This window comes from Heteronotia binoei, chromosome 9 (genome assembly GCF_032191835.1).
Source record: "Heteronotia binoei isolate CCM8104 ecotype False Entrance Well chromosome 9, APGP_CSIRO_Hbin_v1, whole genome shotgun sequence".
In the NCBI taxonomy this organism is placed as follows: Eukaryota; Metazoa; Chordata; class Lepidosauria; order Squamata; family Gekkonidae; genus Heteronotia; species Heteronotia binoei.
Window position 1 is genome coordinate 7,955,529 of NC_083231.1, and position 26,140 is coordinate 7,981,668.

General features: G+C 38.7%; 1 protein-coding gene across 4 annotated transcripts in view; it reads right to left on the minus strand.

Annotated features, from left to right (window-relative positions):
- LCORL (ligand dependent nuclear receptor corepressor like) overlaps positions 1–26,140 on the minus strand; it is a 104,132-nt gene that overhangs the window by 59,756 nt on the left and 18,236 nt on the right. For all 4 annotated transcript variants that reach the window (XM_060246205.1, XM_060246206.1, XM_060246209.1 and 1 more), the window contains exons 2-4: positions 11,775–11,840; positions 4,064–4,143; positions 3,713–3,842 (exon numbers count right to left, since the gene is read on the minus strand). In XM_060246205.1, coding sequence (XP_060102188.1) covers positions 3,713–3,842; positions 4,064–4,143; positions 11,775–11,840 — 276 coding nt within the window. The remainder of the gene's footprint in view (positions 1–3,712; positions 3,843–4,063; positions 4,144–11,774; positions 11,841–26,140) is intronic.

A 26,140-nucleotide genomic window follows, 5' to 3' on the forward strand; every position in this document is an offset into this window, starting at 1 on the left:
TATTTTAGAATCAATACTGACAACCAGTTACTACAATTAATGTAACTCACATGTAATTAAGAAGGGAAAATAAAGGGAAATTTATTCCCGAAAGGGAAGGAAAGAAGAGGATGGAGTGAGTAAGCTGATACCCCAGTAATAATCCCTTTGCTCCAGTTAAAGAGATCCTGGGTATCACATCCGTACTAGTCCTTCATGGAACTGCCTTCCCAGAGCAACAGAGCTGGAGTGATAGCCACTTGTAGGCATGTTGCCTAGAGTCAGAAGAAGAGCTTTAGGGACAGTTACCAAATATATTTTGGATCAGATTCCCAGGTAGGCTCATAGCTACAGGGGGTCCTGGGGCCTCCAGAACCAGAGAGAGAAAGCGGGAGAGCAGCGGGGGTGGGGGGGGGGTAGCAAGAGAGACAGCGGCAACGTGAGAAAGAGGGGGACATTGAAAAGAGCAGCAGCAAGAGCAAGAACAGCAGAGAGAGTGAGAGAGAGGGGAGCAGTGAAAGAGCAGCGGACAGAGAGAGGGGGGCAGTGCAAGAGATAGGGGGACAGTGAAAGAGTGGTAGCGCGCGCGAGAGAACTGCAGCATGAGAGAGGGGGACAGAGAGACCTGGGACCGGGCAGGGAAGAAGACGTCTAGCCCCATAGGCCACCACCACCACCAAATTTTTTAGCCCCTGGGCCCCTCCATCCAAATTTTCTGGCTATGGGCCTGTTTCCAGGTTTTGGCAGAGCAAACCGATCTATGGAGCATACTAGGGACCCACCAATTTTCAGTGGAATCTGATCTAAAAACACCATGCAAGAGCAAGCATTGCCTGGGAAATCCCCTAATCTCATGCCACAAAACTTCTGGACTATTGAAGCACAACTGCCAAGGTCATTTGAGATCTTGGATAAGCAATGGCCCAGTGAAAGGACATTAAGTTTTGCATGGAGAAGGTCCCAAATTAAATTCCTCATATCCCCCTTTAAAAGATCTCACGATAGATTTTCCCTGACTGATGCTTCTCTGGAGAGGAAAACAGAAGAGAAGATGAGAAATTATCAACAGGCAGGCAAACACCTGACAAACCTTTGCATTAATGCATAGGATTAATACTATGGAGCTTAGGAGCGGGGAAGAGGCTTAAACTGCAACATGGTTGCCCCAATGTTAGATGAGTTGTCAAGGAATTACTGCACCTTGAAATCAACGGGATTAAATCCTTGTAAACACAAATGATTTTATTTTTATTTTATTTTTTGCTGTAAATGGTGCTTATAGGATCTGAAACTAGTTTTAATCCTCAGTGATACTTTAACTACAGTTTCATTACAAGTTTGGCATAACAGGGTCTAGATTCTGTGAGCACATTTGGAATTCTGACAAGTGTAGTGGGCATAGCTGCAAAATGGCTGCCACAGGAGATGGAGTCAGCTATGAAAAATGGTTGCTGCAGCTTACCTTCAGTCACATACTGAAGATTACTGTGCTGTCCTGGCAGCTGCTGCGACACCAACATTCGTAAAAATCTTCTCAGCCTATCACATCTCCAATGTTCAATTATAAGCCTTGCTTGGTAGAGGCCACACTTGGCCCCGCCCACTCTCTAAAAACACTTGGTGGGAATCGCAAAAGTGTCGACAGGTACCATGGCACCCACTGACATCATGCTTGTGGACCCCTGACCTAGCCCCTACTTACTTCTCTATTTCTAAAACCTTTAATTTAAATACATTCTATGTTCCACTGAACAATAAAAAAATTAAACATCTCTTTAATTCTTACTGACTGGTGGGACCTGGCTGAACTGGGAAGGAGACATTTTCTTGTCCATACACCTAACTTTAAACAACTTTTCACTTACAATAATGCACTACTGCACATGGATATGGACTCTGGAACCAGAGTCTTTAGTAACCCAATATGCCAACTTTGTCCTCACATACATTCCAACAATCACTGGACCTAACAACACCAGCTGATACCATTTCAGGTTCATTTACTTGCTCATTTTCCAGTGTCACATATGCCATCATGTCCACAATTCCCTTGTACTCACTACATCACAAAAAGAGACCAGTTCCTACACAAAAGAATAACATATATAAATCTGACATTAAAAAATCACAATACTCAGAAACCAATGGGAGAACATTCTAATCTTCCAGGATCTTCTATTGCTGACTAAAGAGTGGCAATTTACCTACAGACAAGCTTCAAAGGGATATTACAACATGAGATTGCAGAATCAGAATTCATTAACAGGTTCAGGACAACCCTCCCTCATTGAGACTGAATAGGGAAGCTGGATTCTTATCTCTCTACAGATTTTTATCTCATTCTGCCTTTCCTCCCTTTATGCTTATCTCCTTGCTCTAATGATGTTTTGCATTGTATCTCCATATCCGGACTGCAAGTGGAGTCTGGATTTCTTGATAACACTTCATTTTTACTTGTATCTGTGAGCATTGACTCACAAAAGTTTATACCCTGGAAAATTTTGTTTAGTCTCTAAAATACTACTGGTATCAAATTTTGTTTTGTTACTACAGAGTAACACTGCTATCTACCTGAAATATTTTCTGTAGTTACAATGAAATTATTACAAAACCATTAAATAAACCAGTATTGAAATCACAACACTTAAAACAAATGAAAGTTTTAAAAAGTCTGAAAAAAGCCATGCTAATCCCCTAAACCTGCTCAAACAAAATGGTTTTACATTGTCTTTGGAAATCTGTAGATATGGACTGAGGCATCAACCCTAAATGAACTTGGAAGACTGGAAATAAGACATATTGAAATCAGTAGGCCTTTGTTATTAATACATTTGGTTACAAGTCCAACTTTTGTTTTGGAAAACAATTTCAGAAAGTGTCAGCCACTATTTATAGCACTTTACAGTACAGTTAAAAAATAGGACAGAATAAATACACAATTAATTTATGGAATTTGTTAACTGCCATTTGGACTTAGAACAACCGAATATAGTATTTTCAGTTATAAATAGCTGTTGCTGAGGTAAAGAACAACAAAAGATGATCAATTGGTCAGACATTTTATGGAAAGAGAACAGCAGACTAGATGGATGCTTGGTGTAATCCAGTAAAGCAATTCTTAGGTTTGCTGCGAGACCACCTTTTAAAGCAGGACCTCTCAAACAGGACAAAAGTATTGCACAGATTCATACGGGGACAAATGTTTTGCAAATATACCTAAGCCACTTTCAGCCATAACTAGCATTTTGAAATGATCTTGAATGGGGAGCTGAACCTAGGTGTCTTCTGTGTCCAAAAGAAATATTCAATCCACTGTATTCCTCTGATCCCTAATCAGGGGAGAACCCAACCACTAAGAGAACCAGTGTCTGTTATTAAAATAAACAAAGATACTGTCACTAACATTTTACTGGACATTTAGAATAAACCTAATAAACCTTAGCAAAGCTATTCTTTTACTCTAGAAGTAATTCTAATATCAAATAGTATTATCTGAATAGTTAACATAGAAAAAGACTATTTCACTATTAAAATAATTTAAGAAATAAGTTAAAGATGGACAAATAGACTGACAACAGAATATGAGTTCTGAAACAGGCAGGGAATCAGAGAGGGATGAAAATATTAAAAATGAGTACAATGAACAGAATTATATAATGAAAATCCCGTTAAAAATGCATGAATTTTAGAGGAATGCTATAAGAAATGTCACAGACTAAATAAATAACAGTACCTTTCTTGCGAAAGAGTGCATTTAGGTAATTCTCTGCTTGGCATTCAATTTTGTCAGTGTTGGACTGGCCCTGAGATGACAGTTCCTCTGTAGGGGTTGACTGCAAAGAACCAATGACTGCTGTATGATCCTAAAAGGAGAAAAATAATGCAACAGATCCATAAACTGAAGATAATTCTGGGGATCCCAAAAAGTTAACAAATGCTTATAAATAAGGTTTAGATATGAAACTTCTTGGTAAATTTAATTTGCAATAATTCATTTACGGACTTTAATACTATACAAAAGAAAGATACTGAAAAAATATTAGTTATAAATTTGTTAAAAACAATTTATGGCACAAATACTTACACTGACTGTTTCTTTATGTAAATTACAAAAGGAACATTTTTCGTCCATAGACCAGTCAGTCACTTCTTCTGGTTCACAGTCTAGGGTAAAACATGTTTTAAATGCAAATTGTAAAAATACATTGTTAAAGCACCGTATAGCTCACTGAAAATTCTGAAATTAAACAGTCTTGTTTAACTTTGGAACAGAAAATTTTAGACTGAATTAGTTCACATATGTATAAAACAAATGTGTAGGATCCCAGGTTCTAAGAAGAAAGTTTCTTTCTCTATATTTATTTACTTCCTACTGTACATGATTTTATAAATTTCCATTCTTTCTTCCCATCCCCTAGAATTTTTTTTCCTGACATCATACACTCATAACCATTATGAAATCTTGCTGTTACTTTTGCTTAGCAGAGTTTGAAGCATTCCTCCAACTTTAATAGCTCGACAGGCCTGATCTTTGGAAGAAACTTGGATAAAGGTTTGATAAAGACTGCTGCTTGGCTCAAAGGAACAACAGCCCTGAAGCTCGGAGAGGCTGCTGAAATTTTCTGAAAAACTACTGCTTGATTAGACCCTAAAAGAGAATACAAGTATGGATCTCAATAGGTTTCCTCCTTGGATTAGAGTAGTCCTTATTTGTCCACCAGACGAAATGGGGGAAACAGCAGTGTTACAATAAATTCCAGCACCTGTGAGCTATACAGAAATAAGAAAGCATCAGAGAAGGGAATCTAAGCCTGCTCTCTGTCTTGGTTTAGACATATTTAATTATGGATTCACCCACTCTGAATAAAGTGTCATAATTCCCAATAAACCAGTATATCATGCCACAGTGAGGAGCAAAAGCACAGCTCTAATAGTATGAAACAAGAGGGAGCCATTTGAGAAGGGGGAAATCATTTCTACGCACAGCCCTTAGTTTCTACCCACCCTCCTGCTGGCTGCCTCAGCGGCTGCCTGTTTGTCCTTGTCACCACTGATTTTTCACATGTCCTCTTGGATTCTGTAGTAATTCAAAATGCTTCCTGAACTCCTGTGTACACAAACACATTGCTATTAATTTGTGGATGGAGTGGTTACCCCGTTTTCTTAAAACTAAGGCTTTTTTCTGTAAACCTGTATTTGTAGAATTCTGCAAACCTCAGATTTGTAGAATCCTAAATAATAGCTGCAGGAAGCCTAATTGTTCAGATGAATCTACCTGCACAGGCGTTTACTCTTGGCTACTGGATACAGCATTACTATTGAATCACATTTTTGAGATCTTGTTATATTCAACAGACTCAACCAACTAAAAGATAATCACTTTGATAGTCCATTGATTTTGATAAAAGATTTAAAACATGTTTAACTTTAATAAAGTGAACTGAAATTGAAGTCAATGGAGCTTTATTAAAAGCTTAACTCTGGAGAGATTGTACTTTAGACATTTTATTAGGATAGTCTACATAAGATAAATGTATGCCCAGTTAAACAGATCTTCTCAGCCTAAACAGATCTTCAAACGAAACCAATTAAGGCTTTTTTTTCTATTTGGAGGGCCTATATAAACAACATGCACAGAAAGTATGCATGTCAGTATAACTTTTTTTAAAGATCGCAACTATGCTGTCAGTAAAACTGTAGAAACCTTAGCAAATCTGTTCAGTTATCATTCTGATATTGAGGCGTGTGTGTGCATGCACACCTGAGCCTGTAAGAGTGCACTGAAGGTTTAAAGTTACCATGTTTATGGCTGAAGAAAGAGGTGAACACATAACTGCAGAATCACGTGGTAAATTTCTCCTACATTATATCATTTAAGATTACAGATGCAAAATTATATATTTGAACAAGCTGAGGCCCCACGAGGGCTTGCAGGAGGATCTAATTTTCCTCTGTATCCTCCCCCCCACCACATCCCTCACAGTATCTCTCCCTTTCCTGTTTCCTTCTCCCTACCCACTAGGCAAGCCACCTTTAGCTGCCCCCCTCCCCCAGTCTTCAACTCTCCTCCGTGCCTCTGTCTGGCAGCTCCTTTCCAGGAGACGTTTGGAGAAGCTGCAGAAGTTGGGCAGAGACCACTAGGAGGCCCAGGATGCATGGGCTGGGCCCAGCAAGTCCTCCTTCATCATGACATGGGGTGGGTAGGACCTTTTCCAGGACTGTTTCAACCTCTCAGTCCACCCTGTTCTACCCCCTGCAGCTTTGCTTTACAGAAACCAAGGCTTGGAAGGCTCAACGATATTGTTGTGGTTACCTAGAACCTCAAAATGGCCACTAAGAGCTAAGTGGACATTCTTGTCTTAAAGATGCAAGTGGTATTTCTATTATTTTGGGAGATTTTAACCCTTCAATGTATTGTTTTTCCAAAATTTTCCTGCAAATCTGGGAATTCCTTCAAGGTTCTAGAGAACCATCACTACCACCTGTCCCTAGCGCCATAATCTACAGTTTGGTTTCAAATCAGAGATATGATGCTCCCCCATTTAAAAAAGAAATCCTTCCACACAGAAGACTACTATGTATGATAGTAGAAGACTACTATGACAGAGGACTACTATGAATGACAGCCGTCCTGAGCCCATTAGGGGAGGGCGGGATATAAATCTGATAAAATAAATAAATACATAATATAATGGCTTGCAGCACTTCATTTTGGTACTGCTTATTTTGCCTAGGCAGGAAATCCAAAGGGTGGTTTCACTGACCCCTGTGGTTCCAGCTACCAGTACCACCATTCTGCTGCCACTGTGCTATTTTTAAAAATGTGTTATCACACAAGATGTGAGATGTGGTGGCACCTGGCTCAGGAAGGCAGAGCAGATGGCAGTGCCAAGGCTGAGCCCTGCATGAGGAAAGGCACTCACCTCACCTCATGCAGGGCTCAGCCCTGGTGCTGCCATCTGCTCCACCTTGCTGAGCCAAAAGCCACCAATCTCACATCTTACAAGGCTTCCATGCATCATCAGCTTTATCAAAACTTATAATAAAATCCCAGTTTAGTGATAAACCACTTCCTGTCCTGTTCATGGCAAATAGCTAATAGTTATGAAAGGTAAAACAACAGTCCTTTATAAAGAAAGTTATGAAAGTGGAAAATACAGAATATTCGAAGGTAGAGTTGCTCTGTATGTCAGAAAGGGTATACAGAATCTAGATTCACTTACAGAAAGGCTATGGGTGGAAATAGTGGGCCCAAAAGGAAACTTAACTCTGGGAGTTCGTTATCACCCACCAGATCGAAGATTAGAGGATGATTTAAAAACAGCAAAAGAATTAAGGAAACCAAGTAGATGAAATAACTGTGTCATAATAGGTGACTTTAACTACCTACACATTGACTGGGTCAATGTGTGTTCAAGTCAGGAGAAAGAGATCAGATTTCTAGATACTCTCAATGACTGTGCCATGAAGCAGATGGTCACAGAACCTACCAGGGGAAGGCAGTCCTGGACTTTGTCCTAGGTAATGCTCAAAACCAGGTGAGAGATGTAAATGTGATAGCATAGACTTCAAAGAGCAACCATACTGCTATGAAGTTTAGCATTTATGTAAATAGGGAGTTGGCTGAAAAGACCAGCACAACCATATTTAACTTCAGAAGGGGTAACGTCTCTCAAATGAGGGGGCTTGTGAAGGAGATACTGAAACGAAAGGTGAGAAGGTTCACATTCTTTCAGGAAGCTTGAAGGCTATTTAATTTTAAATACTGGAAGCTCAGATATTGCAGGTTAGGTATAAAAAAGGTATGAATAGGTATAAAAAAGGCCTGCATGGTTAACAAGCAAAGTAATGGAAGTAATAAGAGGTAAGAAGGATTCCTTTAAGTGGTAGAAGGCTAGTCCAAGTGAGGAAAATAAAAGGGAGCACAGGGTTTGGCAAATAAAATGTGACTTGGTGATCAGACAGGGAAGTTGATCAAACATGCAAAAAGGGACTACAAGGAACATATTGCAAAAACACAAAGACCAACAATAAAAATTTCTACAAATACATTAGAAGCAGAAAACCAGCCAGGGAGGCAATGGGGACAACCAAAGGGTGGAAAGGGTTACTAAAGGAGGATAGGGAAATGGCAGAGAAGAAGAATGCATTTTTTGCCTTTGTCTTTCACTGCAGAAGATTGTAGGAGCTTGCCCACTCTAGAACCACTGATTTCGGGAAATATGCCAAAAGACCTAGGTCAGATTGAGGTGGTGAGAGAGAAGGTCCTACAACTGATGGACAAATTAAAAAGTGACAAATCACCAAGCCCAGATGGCATACATGCAAGAGTTCAGAAAGAACTCAAATGTGAACTTGTGGTTCTCTTGACAAAAATATGCAATCTATCAGTAAAATCTGCCTCCATTCCCGAGGGCTGGAAGGCAGCAAATGTAATCCCCATCTTTAAAAAAGTTCCAGAGGAGATCTGGGAAATTACAATCCGGTTGGTTTAATGTTGGTACTGGGTAAATTGGTGGAATCCATTATTAAAGATAGAATTCATGGAATCATGGATTTTTGTAGGCACATTGATGAACAAAAGCTATTGAGAAAGAATCGGCATATGAATATGTCAACGCAGTGTGCAACTGCAATAAAAAAAGCTAATGCTATGTTTTGGATTATTAGAAAGCGGCTGAAAACAAATCAGCCAATATCGTAATGCCTCTGTATAAATCTATAAATCTATGGCCTCATTTGGAATACTGTACAGAGTTCTGGTCACTGCACCTCAAAAAAGATATTATAGCATTGGGGGGGGGACAGAAAAGACAACTAAAATGATCAAGGGGATGGAACACCATTCCTATGAAGAAATGTTAAGGAGGTTGGGGCCTTTTATCTTGGAGAAATGATGACTGAAGGGTGGCATGACAGAGGTTTACAAAATTATACAGAAAAAGTAGAGAAATAAGTACTTTACTCTCTTTCTTACAATACCCGAACTTGTGGGCACTCAACAAAATTAATGAGCAGTAGGCTTGGAACAGATAAAAGGAAGTCCTTCACACAAAGAGTGATTAACACATGGAATACACTGCCATAGGAAGTAGTAGCTAGGGATGGACACAGACCGATCTGTAGACCTAATTTTGTTATAGACCTTGGGCCAGTCCGTGATCTGCTTGCCCAGTCTGTGAATTCATGATTTTGATGGACCACAATTTTTTTTAGGTGGTCTGTTTGGTCCATAGCAGCAGTCTGTGGTAGTACCTAGGGAACCTTTTGAAGCCGTGTCACAACTGTGGTGCACTGCAAGTAAGCTCAGGAGGCATTTAAATGCCTTCTGAGCTCACTTCCAGGTTGTGCCATGCCACAAGTAAACTCGAGAAGCATTTAAATATTTTCTGAGCCCACTTCCAAGTCACACTGTATCACGGACCTCACAAACTGGTTTGTAAGCCAGGAAAGTCAGTGGAAGTTTGTGAAATATCATGAACCACAAATTTCCATTTTTATGGTCCGTGCCCACCTCTAGTATCAATGGCTACACGCATAGACAGTTTCAAGAAGGGATTGGCTAAACATATGGAGAACAGGTATAGCCACAAGTTATAGATGGAACACAATATCTGGAGCAGTGATGCTCTGTATTCTTGGTGCTGGGGGGGGCAACAATGGGTAGGCTCCTAGAGTTCTAGTGGACCTTCTGCTGGCAGCTGGGTTTTGATCACTGTGTGACACAGAAAGTTGGACTGGATGGGCTACTGGCCTGATCCAACATGCCTTCTCTTATTTCCTATCTTACTGTATTGATCTGTTTTAGCAACCTGAAGATTTATTCTAATGCTACTAAAAGACTTCTCTGCCCCAGCTACTCAGCCATTTTGATTCATTTTAGGAAATCTCAATAGTCTAATGATTTTTGAAATCTTCACTGTATCCTTTTTCTATTCTATACTCTCTTTTAACAATAAAAGTCCCCTTTCTAAGACTTCCCCCGGACTTTGCTTCACAATAATTGTTCATTATGCCTCCTCCAGTCATAATCATTCCATTCACCTGGGTAATTCCTTTCAGAAAATTAAACATTTTAAAAAGTTTACATCAAGTGGGAAAGTCTCCATTTATCTTTTTTTTTCTTTTGCCATCAAGTCACAGCTGACTTACGGTGCCCCCTCCCCCCCAGACTTCATCAGTGCTCTCTTCAGCATGAGCTAGGACACTCCTCAACCATCAGCTGTCATCTCTCAACTCCCAACTGCTCCTTCTCATCACCCAAGATTCTACAAAGGCTCTCCCTAACTGGGTGGAGGGACTACCCATTTAACCCATCATGTACCAGTTCTTTTCCAACCAAGGTAATTCTTGAATTAAAATTTCAGCTAACGGAATGTAGTGTCATCTTAATAATACGCATTTAAAACTTAAAATATCCAAAACTGTGTGTCTCACAATGCAATCTTAAACTGAATTACACTGGAATTAGAAGGGTGTGACTCTGTTTAGGATTGCACTGAAAGTCATTTAGTCCCTCCGCATAACAAAAGCTATTTTCCTGGCATGTTAATTTCTGTGCCTGGCTTTTTCCCTCATAGGGGAACATTCAAAGATGTGATCCCCATTCTGGCAGCAGTTGCATTGAGGAAAAGATTTTACTTCTTGATTTTGCTCACTGTTTAAACTGGCAGCCACCCCACTAGTTCCAAGGTTGTTTTTTTAATTGGAAAATGCAAAATAAATGTATCATTTATTAAACATTTGCACAAAATTAAGAAAAGCTGCTTCCGTCAACTTTGACAGTATACAATTACTGTTCTGATACTTAATTAGTTCAAAACGAATCTTAGCAGAAAACTAAAGTTCTCTCATTATAGAAGATTACTGCCAAAGAACAAATTCTTCTGGACATATTGTTCTAAAAGAGAAAAATACCTAGGGACACTCAATTTTTTACTAAGACTTACTTCTCATTGTCCATGAGTGAGCCTTGGCTCACATTCTTCTTCCTTTTTCAGTGAACCACAGCAGGCCACTACCTATGAACTAGCAAACAATTACACTAGAATTAGAAGGTAAAGGTAGTCCCCTGTGCAAACACCAGTCGTTTCTGACTCTGGGGTGATGTCACCTCACAACTTTTTCATGGAAGACTTTTTATGGGGTGGTTTGTCATTGCCGTCCCCAGTCATCTACACTTCCCCCAAGCTGAGTACCCATTTTACCATCCTTCGGAAGGATGGAAAGCTGAGTCAACCTTGAGCCGGTGACCTGAACCCAGCTTCTGCCGGGATCGAACTCAGGTCGTGAACAGAGAGCTTGGACTGCAGTACTGCAGCTTTACCATTCTGCACCACGGGGCTCTTTCACTAGAATCAGAAGGGTGCAACTCTGTTTAGGATTGCACTGAAAGTCATTTAGTCCCTCCAAAGTAATTTAGTCCTTTCGAACCATAACTAGAACCCATGATCTAGTCATGCGAGGCAAGCACAAACTATAGTTTCGCAGTTGCAATGTAATTTCAAACCATGGTTTGCCCCCAGATGGAAAGAGAGTGAGGGAATGCTAGCAAGTTAGGGAAGTAGGGAATGTGTGAACCAAAGCCAAATCGTGATTTGGCATTTTTTCTCAGCCATCTCTACATTTAAAATCTGCTGAAAATTCTTCAAAAAGTGACAATAGGTCAACAAACAGAGGAGTCTGTCATAAAAGAACATTCAGTATAGCACACAGAATGAAACACAGGCAACATTTCTCTCTACTTTTCAAATAAACATTATAGAGTATTGTATAATTACAAAACAATTACTTACCTTCAAACAAACTGAGGTCTCTTCGTAGCCTTGGTCCATAAAGCCCTTCTAAAATACTTTCAAAACCTAACAAAAGTTAAAATGACAACATTTTACAATGCAGTTTCTCACTAAAAGATGCATTAAAATCACAGTTACAGGTAATTTAACATACTTAACAGTTGAAAATGTTTATAAGCACAATACAGAAAAGTTGGCCCCTCTTACCTATTGGAAATTCCAATATCAGTAGAAAACAAGTAGCCAATTGCAAGGACTTGTGGTAGGAGCATCTCATTTCCCCTCCCTCCATTTTCTCTTTCTCTTCCCTGAAAGCCCCCATAGCCCCATTCTTTCCCTGTTCCTTCTCTCCTTCCCATCAGCCAACCTAGTTTTATTTTCCCCACTTTCTTCAGCACCTCACCCCCGGAGCCTGTACCTAGGGAAACTAGGGCCCAGTTTCATGGTGCCAGCAGCTGGCCAAAACCCATTTGCAAGTACTTGTGGGGGGGGGAAATATCACTTCCTCCTGTATCTCCATTCCTGAAAATATATGACTGGCCCAACATCACCTAGTGAGCTTCTTTGGCAGAGTGGGGATTCAAATTTGGGGCTTCCATATTCTAGTCTGAAACTCTAACCAGTAACTCTGAACATTAGCAAGCAGCAGCACCTGGGTAAATAATGTAACTCTCACTGGTCACTGGTGGTTGCTGCAGGGCCTCAAAGGCCAAAACAGTCCTGGAAAGAGCCCTGAAGCCTACTGTTACTGACAGAAGCCAAGCCTAGAATGCAGTGGTTGCCTAGCAATGAGGCCATCAGTTTCTTAAAGCAACAGGCACTTCTTTTATCATTTTGGGTCTTTTTTTTTTTACCCCCTCCCAATGCATTTCTTTAGATTTCAGATTTATCTGCAAACCTAGGGTGTTCACCAGATTTCAGCATTTTCAGATGTGATCAACTTGGCTGTTAAAATATACACGTGGGAACCCACAATGATACACGTGGAACACATGTAGCTACCTCATGCAGAATCAGACCACTACTCTCCCCCTCCTATTTTCTCTTGCCCTCCTTGAAAGCTTCCATAGCCTCTCCCCCTTTTATTACGCTGGATGTTTTAAAAAAATGTTTCCCTACATTAAAAGTTCACTTTAAGATGAGCTCTAGCATTGAAGGAGATAGGATATCGTTGGACAGGATGGGACTTAATACTTCCATCCCTAGCATAAAGCCAAGGAAAACTCACAGGTAATCTCCAGCAGCAATTGCTTCAATATGGGAACCACCTGTTAACCACAAGCCCCACCAGATAATGGCCTTGCTCACTTTCCTAGACATGGGATGGGTGCCATAGTGGTCAGAAGAGCCACAGGTGCTTCCGGAGCCACTGAGTATCATGGTCGGCTTTTTTTGAGCAGGAACGCAGTTGGCTTGTTGTCGGGGTGTGTGGCCTAATATGCAAAAATGAGTTCCTGCCCAAAAAAGCCCTGATCACAGGCATATACTACAATGGATCGGGAAAAAGAAATCTAGCACACTAAACTCTTAGTACTTTATTCTAAATATAAGAGCTTTCAACTGTTTTACTGTTCAAAATTATATTGGATTGAATTCTGCTACTCCAGTCAGATAAGTGTGGAATTTTATTCTTGAAGGATTTCTGATTTATCTGCATAGTTATCAAAGTGGATAAAAGAGAAAAAAATCAGGGTTTTTTATATAAAGTGCTTTTTGAAAAAAGAAACCTGTATAAAATATTTGAATTAAGAAACAATACAGTTTAAAGATCTCTCTCACAATAGGGATTTTAAATTCTAATACTATAGTATGAGACTCAATAGACCTAATTCTGAACAATGGCCCTAGAATGGGGATGAAAACAATCATTCTGCCCTGTGGGGCCATGTTCACATATGGGGGCTTTTCCCCACAACCCTGGGGCTGCTCCCAGAGCAGAATAAAAATCCAGAAAGTTAAGCAATCCCCCCAAAATTGAGAATGATGTCTGAAACGATAAGGGGAATGGGAAGTGATGAGAAGGGAGAAAAAATTATGAGAGGGTAGAGAAGGAGACAAAAAGTGGGAAGTGGGTATGAAAAGGTGGTGAAAGAAGTAAGTGAGGAAGAATGGATTTCTCTCCCCAACAAATCTCATGGGTTCAGAGCTTATACATTCCCAATATTTAAGAACACTGTTGTAAATGAGATTGTGAACTGGAACCCAATCTTAAGCAATGCTACCAAAGCAATGTGATTTCTTACCAGTTTTTTAAAAAGATGATTCAATCAAAACTGTATATATCCAACAAAAAGCACTAAAGCTGTGGACTAGAATAAAAAACTTGTGGGTGTGGGATTTAAAAGAACTAGCATAATAAAACTAACAACAGAGCTAGGGAGAAAAAACAACTGAACAATAACCAAGAGAGAAGCATCTACAGAGGGGGAGTTCCATAATTGAGTTAACACAACAATGAAGACAACAACTGTAAACCCCACTCATTTAAGGAAACCATACTTTGGTGGAATGCAAGCTTATAACTGAACTATATTGGCAAAAAATATTAGCGGCATATGCACACAAGCGCTTGTACAAGGCAGGACTGGTGGGGGGGGGTGTATACACACACACAGAATATTTTTGACAGTACTGAAATCTGAATGACTTGCCTAGTTTCATGTTTCAAGTGTGCCAAGTTTTATGTTTCAAGTGTGTCAACCCACCACAACCCCAACAAAAAATTCTGTTAAGTTTAACTTCCTGCTCTCTGCACAAATGCTATCATAACCCTGCACAACTTCACCATAGTTTGCCCTTTCAACACCATGAGTCTCCAACACTGGGAAATACAGCCAACGCCTAAGGACTGACTAGTGCTACTAGTTTTACGAAATATTACAAAGTCCTTAGTGCACTACTCCTTCAAGTCACTGTAACTAGCCAAAATTTAAGAACCAGACTCGTTTTCAGCCTTCAGGATTCCATATTTTAATGGCCAAATTTTATTTGCTCCTACTACAAAACCTAACTGTAACCTCTTCCTAGATTATCATAATTTTATCAAGGAAGAGTCGACGGTATATTTATCCAACTTTAATAAAAAAGCAATTTTTAAGTCAAAGTCAATCTCTATTTTATGCTCCATCTTATCTGTTTTATATGTCAATAAAGCAGGGGTGGCCAACGGTAGCTCTCCAGATGTTTTTTGCCTACAACTCCCATCAGCCCCAGCCATTGGCCACGCTGCCTGAGGCTGATGGGAGTTGTAGGCAAAAAAACATCTGGAGAGCTACTGTTGGCCACCCCTTCAATAAAGGATTGATTGATTGAATTTTTTCAAATCTGTGATCAAAGTGGTATGGTATGCAGGGGCAGACTGTGGGAAAGGGGTCTGCCCCCCACAAAGGAGAAAGGGAGGAAGATGCAATCTGTCGGCCCAGTCTCAGGCCCATATGAACACATGAAGCTGCCCTCTACTGAATCAGACCCTTGGTCCATCAAAGTCAGTCTTGTCTACTCAGACTGGCAGCGGCTCTCCAGGGTCTCAAGCTGAGGTTTTTCACACCTATTTGCCTGGACCCTTTTTTGGAGATGCCAGGGATTGAACCTGGGACCTTCTGCTTCCCAAGCAGATGCTCTACCACTGAGCCACCGTCCCACCCCATCCTGGCCCACTGCAGCAAACTTATGGAGGGAGAGAAAAGAGCCCTGCTTCCAGGCAAGTTGCACAAAAGGTAGGCTACCACAACAAAAAGGGAACCTCTAACAACTTCTCCTCAATTTCTCACATTCTATTTATTATTGCCTTAATTGAATGTTGGAGCCATAATTAAAAAAAAAAAAAGGTTAAGAAAGGAATTAATCTATCACTGCTGAATGGTGTAAATGTAAACAAACGATGCAAGGACTTCATGCACTTTTTATGTCACACAACAAAACACTCTGATGTGAAATGATAAATACGGTTTAGGTTGGATCCAGCCAGCTTTTCTGCTCAAGCACCCTGTCTGTGCCTGGCAGGTCCTACCATCCAAACATAGCTTTTTGGTGCACAAAGAATACCCCTTCCACCCTTTGCAACCAGTGGAAAAGCTGCTCAGCTTATACTACCCTCCCTACTTCCACTGAGAATGGCTGAAAATACTAGCACCAAAATCAAATTTCTATGTACTGTGGTGACCTGGCACTTGAGAGTTGAGCAGTCCAGGCTTAAGCTAAAGCAGAAACACAAAAGTTGCAGTTGCTTCCCTTTTACTCCCTTTTCAAGGAGAAACTGGCTATGTTTTCTTTTCTCATTTCAATTTTTAAAAATATGGTTTTGGATACAGAGGTGCTATTCTACCAGCAGAACAGCACTTATGCCAGCATGACATTTCTCTTCAGGGAGGGATGATTTTTTGCCTACCCCCCAGTTTAATTCAAGGCACTCGGATTCTTCTAGTGGAAACTTCATTTTCAAGTCACTCAAGATAAGCATTTCTTCAGGGAGGAGAGAGCCAATGTTCAAAGATCAAACCTATCTATGATTACTTGTCTGTTAGTGATATCCCTCCAAGCAAGTGGTCAAGAACTCAAGGAAGTTGTACCAGGACAGCAAACATTAGTAGAAACATAAAGAATCCCACCCTCCACAGCAATGGCTTAAAACTCACAATACACTACTGTGAAAAGTACTATGCTAGTGCTAGGTATGGGAGGTACCAAGACCACTGGCCACAGCAAGCTGGGCAGGGGGTTCTGTACCATACTTGTAACCCAGCAGACACAAAGAGGCAATGCCATCAAGGCTGCTGAATCAATTCCTCCTTATTCTGCTTCTGGAAGGTACAATGTTCCCCAAAGCACACCAGAAAGTACTTTTCCAACACTCCTTCTCGACCTTCTACCCCACCTAATCCATCTCCCTTCTAGCCACACTTCTATAATTCTACCTGAGTGTGTTCAGATGCATAGCCTCGGAAACTCCACTATTGCGTAGCAACCCCCTGACCTTCTGAGGGCATGCTCCCGCATCTTGAGGACATGCTCCATCTAGCCCTGCCTTAGCCTCCCCACACATGTCCATACTGCTATCAGTCTTCCCTTTCAGGCCCCAACATACAGTATGCAGATCACCATGGCCTCCATCTCTCCCTGCTCAGAGGGCACATCCAGTGTCCGGCCCAGCAGCAGGCTCCTCTTGCACTCTTTTTCTTTTGCTATATGACCATTAACTTGCTTGTCCCCTGTGGCAATGGAAGCTGGAACACTGGAATCACATGATTATTACTTCTGCTTCAAGGTATGGAGAACATCCTGGAATAATAGACGATTCTTCCTATCAGGACAAGAGGCAGGGGCCATACTGACTCTTTACTCTGGAGGAACCACCAAAAAAATACTTCAGGGGGCCCCATGTTGGGCATATTCCATCCCCAATTGTTCCAGTAAACAAACACAGAAAAGAGTCAAATTAAGAGTTAACAAAATGCTAACAGAGGCAAAAAATGCAGGTTTTCTGTCTCACACATGTGAAGGCCCCAGCATCTGAATGCTGATGTGTTCTACGTAATACCAGCCACTTGTGATGCATGCACAACATCCCCTCCCAGTATTGGACTTATGTTCCTCTAACATATCTGTTGACACCAGCAGCTTCACTTCCATAAGGACAGTTCAATGCTTTCTAGTATTGAGTATATAGAATTTCCACCACAGGTAAAACTGAGAATATGCCAAACAGTACAATTGAAATGCCAACTAAGTTATAAATCATGCACTTTGTGTTATTAAAGCAGTAAGCGTAGCCTTGATATGAAACTCAGTATTTCAATCATTTAAATCAGTCAGATTTTTTTTCCCCTATTCACACTCTTAAACACACTCAAAGAACTTGTGAGGCTCCACTGAGGTCTGTGTGCCTTCTGCCACTTTCTTACTGGCACCCTTGATGTTCCTGTGGCCTCATGCGGGAAGGGAGGAGTAAGCCACCCTTTCTCCGCCTCTCCTTCTCTCAGGTTGGCTTTCTTGACTCTCTTAGCATCTCTTCCAGGCATACCTGCATATTCTCTCTATGGTGCTAGGATGCCATTCTGGCTAGTTGATTCAATCTGAGGATGTGGGCAGGAACTTTGAGGCCTACCACCTGCTTGTATCACCCTTGCCCTTCCCAGCTAATTAGATCTGATGGGGCGGAGCCAAGAAGTAGTAATTAATGCCTCCTTGAGCAAGGGGGTGGTTGCCTCAGCCTTGAAACAGGATATGGTGTATCCACTTTTTAAGAAGCCTGCCCTGAATCCAGGAAGTCTCAATAACTATCAACCAGTTTCAAATGTTGCATAGGGTGAATGAACAGGTTGTAACTGGAAAACTTCACGCTTTCCTGGATGAGGCAAATTGTTTAGCTCATTTCCAATCTGGTTTTAGGCCTGATTATGGGACTAAACCAACCTTGGTCACAATGATGATGACCAGAGGAAGTGCAATTCTGTTGATTCTCCTGCACCTTTCAGAAGATTGATCACGTATCCTTCTGGACCACCTTTCCAAGCTGGACCACCTTTCCAAGCTAGGATTTCCAAGCTACCTGGAGGGTTGGTCTCAACAGGTATTGCTGGAGGACTGATGCTCAGATACTTGGCCCCTGGCATCCTGCAAGGTTCCATCTTGTCTCATGCTCTTTTACAACTACGTGAAACTGCTGGGTAAGGTCGTCTGGAGATTTGGGCTGGGTTGTCACCAATATGCAGATGTTATTCAACTCTACATCTTAGTTCTGGCTGATCCCAGGGAGGCCACATAAACCCCGAATCAGTGCCTAGGTACAGTTCTGGAACTGAAACGGGCTAATAAACTAAAGCTTAACGTTGACAAGATGTCATTGTGAGTAGGAAGTCTGACACAGGTTTTAAGGTGTCAAGCATTCTCCTTGAAGGAATAGGTTCCTAGTGTGGGGGTGCTCTTGGACTCAGGCCTACTACTGGATAAGCAGATGGCTGCTGGAGCCCAAAGTGCCCTTTATCAGCTTTAAACTGGTTAGCCTGCTGTGGCCTTTCCTGGTGCCGAAAATATCTGACCACCATGGTGCATGCCTTGGCTACATCAATATTAGATTAATGCAACAAGCTGTATGCGGAGCTGCCTTTGAGAAGTGTTTGGAAACTTCAACTCATGCAGAATGCTGCAGCCAAAATATTAACTGGAGTGGGTCATAACGATCATATTGCTCCAGTCTCGCAACTGTTTCAGCTACACTGGCTTCTGATTTGTTTCCAATTCAAGCAGCTGGTGCTGACATTTAAAGCCCTATGTAGTTTGGGACCAGTAACCCTTATGAAGCTACCAGTAGCTAACTGTAGTGGTTTTAATGGCTTTTAAGATAAGATTTTAATTTGCATGTTTTAATTTGTTAGCCACTTGGTGGAAATTTGTTCATCATAAATGCTATAATGTATTTAATGACAATTCATTACTAAAGAATTACCGGTAAGTGTCTTTAATATTAAAGTTTAACTTTATGTCCCAATATGCTGGTAGTGACTGTACGAGAGAGTTCCTGCCTAAGTACTACACTGCATTATTCACTATAAAATTTGGTTTTTATCTACAATTTTAATTTTTCCTGCCTCTTGGATGACAAAAATTATATGCTGTGCTAGCACAGGGGGCAGCAGTTTGCAATTCTTTCTTAAATACTGAGTTACTTGCAATTGCTCTAATAGAAAATGAAGACATTTATACTTTTAAATTCCTTATATATGATACATACTGCAATTTTATATGCCAACAAGCCATAAATTGTGCCTTTTGTGATAAATCAGTAAAATGTTTGTTTCATATGAAAGTTAGTGTGGGAATATATAATCAGTTTCCACATACACACTCTAATAAAACATAAAAACATGTTTTCTCCTCCCCTTGTGGCTTCAAAATTTCTGGAAACTGAACATCTCTACTTTCTAGTCAAATATTCTAATGCTATGGTGACAATAGGTTTCAGTAGCTGCTACCATCAGCATAAAAATCTTCATTGCATGACTGAAGGCATCCTTTGTTGAGAAATTAAATTGTATTGGTTTTAAAGGAATCATAAAGGCAATATACAGACACAAACACAAAAAAGAAGCACACCCCTCCCTCAAAATTAAAAAAAAATGAACACCAAAAAACCCCCTAGTTAAGCAAACTGAAGCATCAATAGTTCACATTTTTTAACCTCTAAGCAAATATAAGTTAAAATGTAAAGAGAGTTTTATTTAATTTTTTCCCATAATCTGAGGAAGGGTTTAAAAGTGCTTTGAGTATTATTCTGAGTTATGTATAAAATAAAATCATGCCACGTTTCTAAGAAATCTGAAGTTTTGTCTTTATCTTTATTTGTTCTAATTTGGTTCATTAATTTTTCAATCAATCAATCAATCAACCTTTAATGGCATATAAAAACAGGTTAAGAAGAACAATGGGTTGAGAAACAGAGAATAGGTTAAAATACTGAACCTCATGATTAGAGCACAATTACATAAGATCACAGTTAAATGAAACAACACGACTGTTCCTTGTCTTGACGAGTCTTTTTGGCCCAGTACAGGAATAAGGCAGTATTCACGGTTATGTCAGGAGTAACATCCTTCAAAAGAAACTGCACCTTCTCTGGATCAGCCAGACCCATCTTATTTAGAAGAATAGGATCCAGAAATCGACAACGAATACTTACATAGAAGGGACAGTACAGAAGAATATGTTAAATAGTTTCAATAGATCCAGACTTACACGGACACAGTCTGGCCACATAGGATATGTTGTGATATCTACCATATAAAACTGCTGATGTTTGGTTCGTTAATTTTTCAGCCATAGCTATCTGTCACAAGCCAGTATATCAAAACGGTAATGTTAATACTTCTACAGATTTCCAACTTTTGGCTATTGTCTTACGAACACCACCATTAATATAAATAAAATTAATCCTTTAGACGTCACTTTTTCATTTTGTTTCTCCCATATTGTTAATAAAGCCAAAGCTAGTGTAGCACAAATGGTCTGACATGTTATCTTCGCCATTTCTACAAAAATCTTCACCCAAAACTGTGACACTACAGGGCATGACCACGACATATGCATATAATTATCTTGCTGATTACAATTTCTCCAGCATTTTTATTTGTATTCCCTATCCTTGCAAGGTGTGCTGGAGTAAGATATCATCTATGTAATAATTTTAAGGAGTTCTCTCTGAGAATTACTGATAGTGTCTTCCTTGTTTGAGTAAACCATATCTTATTCCAAATGTTTTGTTTGTTCCAATATCCTTTTTCCATATTAATTTCAAACCATTTAATGTACTTGAATCTATCTCAATTAAGTAGGCATATATTTAAGAGATCACTCCTTTTGCACTAGTCACATATTGCATTAGAAGTGTTCAAATTTCAACAACTTTCTGGACATAGCTACCTTTACCATAGGGTTTACAATTAAATAATGTAATTGGTATAGCACAAACCAATTTTGGTGGTTAAAACAATTTTATTTGGTAACATATGGTAACAAATTATATTTCTTACATCATTAATAACTTCTTTTATCTATCCCATATATTACTTTCTACCCACCCCTCCCCCCAATTACTTGACCCCTGCTGGTGTTATTTACTTTAAGTTTTAATGTTTAAAGGTACCCTTAATAAAAACAAAAATTAATATTCTTCTTTTTTCTAAGACTTAATCATTATCAAAAATTGTCCAATGTCCTTTTATTTTCCACTCTTTTTCTACATATCTTCTGAACTTTTTCCACTCCATCTTAAAAACTTCTAAGTCATAGTCTCTTAAAATTTTTGTAAATGTGTTCATTTCACTCCATGTCATAACTTTTACAATCCAATCCCATTTCTCTGGTATTTCTTCTTGCTTCCACAACTGTGCATATAATGTCCTAGCAGCTGAAAGCAAGTACTAAATTATAGTTCTATCTTCTTTTGGAAATTTTTCCATTTGTAATTCCAACAGAAAAGTCTCTGCAACTTTCTTAAATTCATATCCCAAGATCCTAGAAATTTCTTGTTGAATCATCTGCCAATACTTTTTTGCTTTCTACCACATATGGTAGAAAGAACCTTAATGTTTTTTACATTTCCAACATCTATCTGGCATCTTATTATGCATCTTTGCCAATTTCTTAGGAGTCATATACCATCTATACATCATTTAAAAAGAGTTCTCTTTAATACTATGACACGTCGAAAGCTTCATAGAGTTCTTCGATAAATATTCCCAAGTTTCCATCTGTATTTCTTTATTTACATTAATTGCCCACTTAATCATTTGAGATTTCACTACTTCATCTTCCATAGACCATTTTAAAAGTAATTTATATAATTTTGAAATTAATTTTTCGTTGTCTCCAAGCAGAACTTTTTCCATTTCTGTATGCTCTTTTTCAGTTTTAATGTCATTCTCCACCAAGCTCTTTATTTGTTGCATTTGAAACCAATCATATTTATTATTCAGCTCTTCAGCAGTTTTCAATTCTATTTTGCCACTTTGTATTTTTAATAGTTGATTATATGACAACCACTTTTCTTCACCCGTCTCAGATGTTATTTTTATCACTTCAGCTGGCACTATCCATAACGGTTTTCTCTCATCTCCATATTTCTTATATTTCATCCATGTATTTAGCAAGCTGTTTCTTATATAATTGAGAGAGAAAAAGCCGTCTGTCTTTTTTCCCCATAATACATATAAGCGTGCCAGCCAAATTTATTTCCATGACCTTCCAACGCTAAGAGTTTTTTGTTTAACAACATTATCCATTCTTTTATCCATACTAAGCAAACTGCTTCATGATATAATTTTAAGTCTGGTAATTGAAATCCGCCTCTCTCTTTTGCATCTGTTAAAATTTTCATTTTAATTCTTGGTTTCTTCCCCGCCCACACAAACTTTGAAATTTTTCTTTGCCATCTATTAAATTGTTTACTGTCTTTCACAATAGGAATAGTTTGAAACAAATACATTATTCTTGGTAGAATACTCATTTTACTTGCGGCTATTCTACCCAACAGTGACAAATTAAGTTTATTCCACTTTAACATATCTTCATCCATTTTACGCCATAGCTTCTCATAACTATTTTTGAACAAATCAATATTCTTCATTATTTCCACACTCAAATATTTTACCTTGGAGGTAACTTCACAGCCCGTTAGTCTCTGCAATTCTTGTTGCTTATTTATTTGCATATTTTTACATAGAAGTTTTGATTTTTCTTTATTAATACAAAGTCCCGCCAACTCCCCATATTCTTGTATTTTGGCTAACAACAAAGGTGTGACTTGTATGGAGTTTTCATTTATAAACATTATATCATCTGCAAATGCTCTGTATTTGTAAATAAATCCTTTTACTTTTAATCCTTCTATTTCTTTATCTTCTTGAATTTGTATCAGTAATATTTCAAGAGTCATTATAAACAACAGTGGGGAAAGTGGGCAACCTTATCTTGTACCTTTACTAATTATCATGTCTTCTGTAAGATCAGCATTTATACATAGCCTTGCACATTGTTCAGTATACATTGCTTTTATCATTCTTATAAAGCTTTCTCCCAGCTCCATTTTCTCCATTACTGCAAACATAAAATCCCAATTTAAATTATCAAATGCTTTCTCTGCATCCGCAAAGAATAATGCTACTTCCTTTTCTGGATGTCTTTCATAATATTCTACAATATTTACAACAGTTCTGATATTGTCTCTTATTTGCTTTTTGGGAAGAAACCCTGCTTGATCTTCCTTTATAAAATTTATCAAATATTGTTTAAACCGTTCTGCCAAGATTCTTGTATATATTTTAGAGTCATTATTTAATAATGAAATTGGTCTATAATTTTTTACATTCGTAACATCTCTATCTTCCTTTGGAATCAAGGAAATAACAGCTTCCTTCCACGTATTTGGTATTTTCCCTTTTGTTCTTATCATATTCATCAGTTTCTGAAGTTTCAGGATTAACTCCTCTTTGAGGGTTTTAAAAATTTAGCTGTATATCCATCTGGCCCAGGTGCTTTTCCATTTTTCATTGCATTAATTGCTGCTTCAATTTCTATTTTTTCAATTGGATCGTTCAAAACTTTTCGCATATTTTCTGCTAAAGGTGCTATTTTTTTCTTTTGTAAGTACTCATCCATCTTTCCTTACCTTATTTTAACACCTTTAAATAACTTGGCATAATACTTAAAGAATTCTCTTTTTATTCCTTCTTGATCTACCACCTCTCTTCCATCCATCACAATTTTATTAATAATTTTACTTTCTCTCTTTTTCTTCAGTTGCCAGGCCAAATATTTTCCGGGTTTGTTTGCTCCCTCGAAAGATTTCTGCTGCAATCTTTTCAGATTCCATTCCAGTTCTTTATTTAACAAATGTCTCATTTGCGTTTGTAATATTGTAATCTCCCTTATAATTTTCTTTTTCCCTGGCCTTTTTCTCAGTTCCCCTTCTTTTTTCTTTATATAATCAATATTCCTCTCATTACTGCTTTATAAGCATCCCAGACCGTCTGAAATTCTATATCCTCTTTATCGTTTATTTGGAAGAAAGCTTTAGTTTCATTTTCTAGAGATGTCACTATTTCTTTATTCTGTAGTAAATCTTCATTCAATCTCCATCTTCTCAACTTCTTAGACAATTTTGTAATCCACATTATTGGGTTATGGTCAGCCCCAATTTTAGGTAAAATCTCTATTTTCTTTTGTTATAAGGCCTAAGTCTTTAATGCCCCACAACATATCAATTCTGGAAAAAGTTTTATGTCTTGCTGAAAAACAGGTATAGTCCCGCACTTCAGGATTAAATTTCCTCCATATATCCTCCAAATTTTCTTGTTTGACCAATTCAAAAAAAGACTTTGGCAATTCTTTCCTTATTATTTTTTTTACCCCCAGACCTATCCAGTGTGTTCTTAATTGTTCCATTAAAGTCTCCCATTATCAAAACTTGGTCATAAGTCATTTCATCAAATTGTTGTATAATGTCTTTTTAAAAAGCATCCTTTGCACCATTTGGTGCATACAGTCCCAATAACAACGGGTTTTTTGCATTTAATTTTATTTCTACTGCTACAAATCTTCCATCTTTATCTTTAAACACTAATTTCAGCTCCAATTCTTGTTTAATATAGAAAATTACTCCCCTTTTCTTCTGTTCAGCCAATGAATAGAATTCTAGTCCCAATATTCCATAAAAATTTGTAATCCTTTTGTTTGATATGCACTTCTTGTAAACAAACTACATTACAATTTTGCTTTTTAATCCAATGAAACGTTGCCTTTCTTTTTTGTGGTGAATTTAGTCCATTTACATTCGAAGATCATAATTTGTAATCCATCATGTTGCAAATTCTTTATGTTCTTCATAAAACCTACGCAGTTCCTGTGTGCTTGTAATTGTAATCCTTTTTCTTTGCAGCTCAAAGCTCAGACCTTCAGGTATTATCCATCTATACCTCATTTCATTGTCACGTAGTTTTTCTGTCAATTTTTTGTATGTTTTTCTGTCATTTATCACTTGTCTTGGCAATTCTTTCATGATTCTTACTCTGCTACCTCCCACTATCAATGTCTTTTCAAAATTTTTATTCAAGATTTTTCCCACCATTTCTTTTGTCATATATCTTATAACCACATCTCTTGGTAGAGTATTTTTCTTGGCATATAGTGAGTTCACTCTATACATATAGTCATACATGCTTCTAGTTCCTTCAGGATCTTCCTCCAAAAATTCTGCAATTATTCTTATTATATATCCTTTCAAATCAGTCTCTTCATCTTCAGGTACTCCTCTCAGATGTATCTGGGTTTCCATCAATTTGCAGTCATGAATTGCCACCTTTTCTTGCATTTTTAGTAAGGTGGAATCATGTACCTTCACTCTGTCTTCCACCTCTTGCACTTTCTTTGATGTTACCACAGTCTCATTTCTGAGATTTTCTATATCTTTCCTTAGATCTTCAATGCCTTTTCTAATTTCTTTTTTAGAAGCAATTATCATGTCTCTCACCCCTTTCATCATCCTGGCTTCCATTTCTTCAAATTGCTCTTGCATTTTCTCCATTGAGGCAGTCCTTGCACGGGTTAATTTATGCTCTGATGTTTAAAAAAACACCGAAAATTTTGACTTCTCCGAATTAAATTTAAACTATCAGGTTTGATAGAGTAAGGCTTGCCCTTTTCAATAAGCCTAATTTCGGGGTTGGAAAATGCCGAGCTGAATTGCTTCTCAGAAGGGGAGCAGGCTGGGGCTTCTATTCGGGGTAGTGGAGGGCAATTTAATGCCTACTGCCTACTTTTCTCAGTCAGAGATCAGTCCAAGATATGCACAGGAAACTCTGAGGAGATTTACCTTG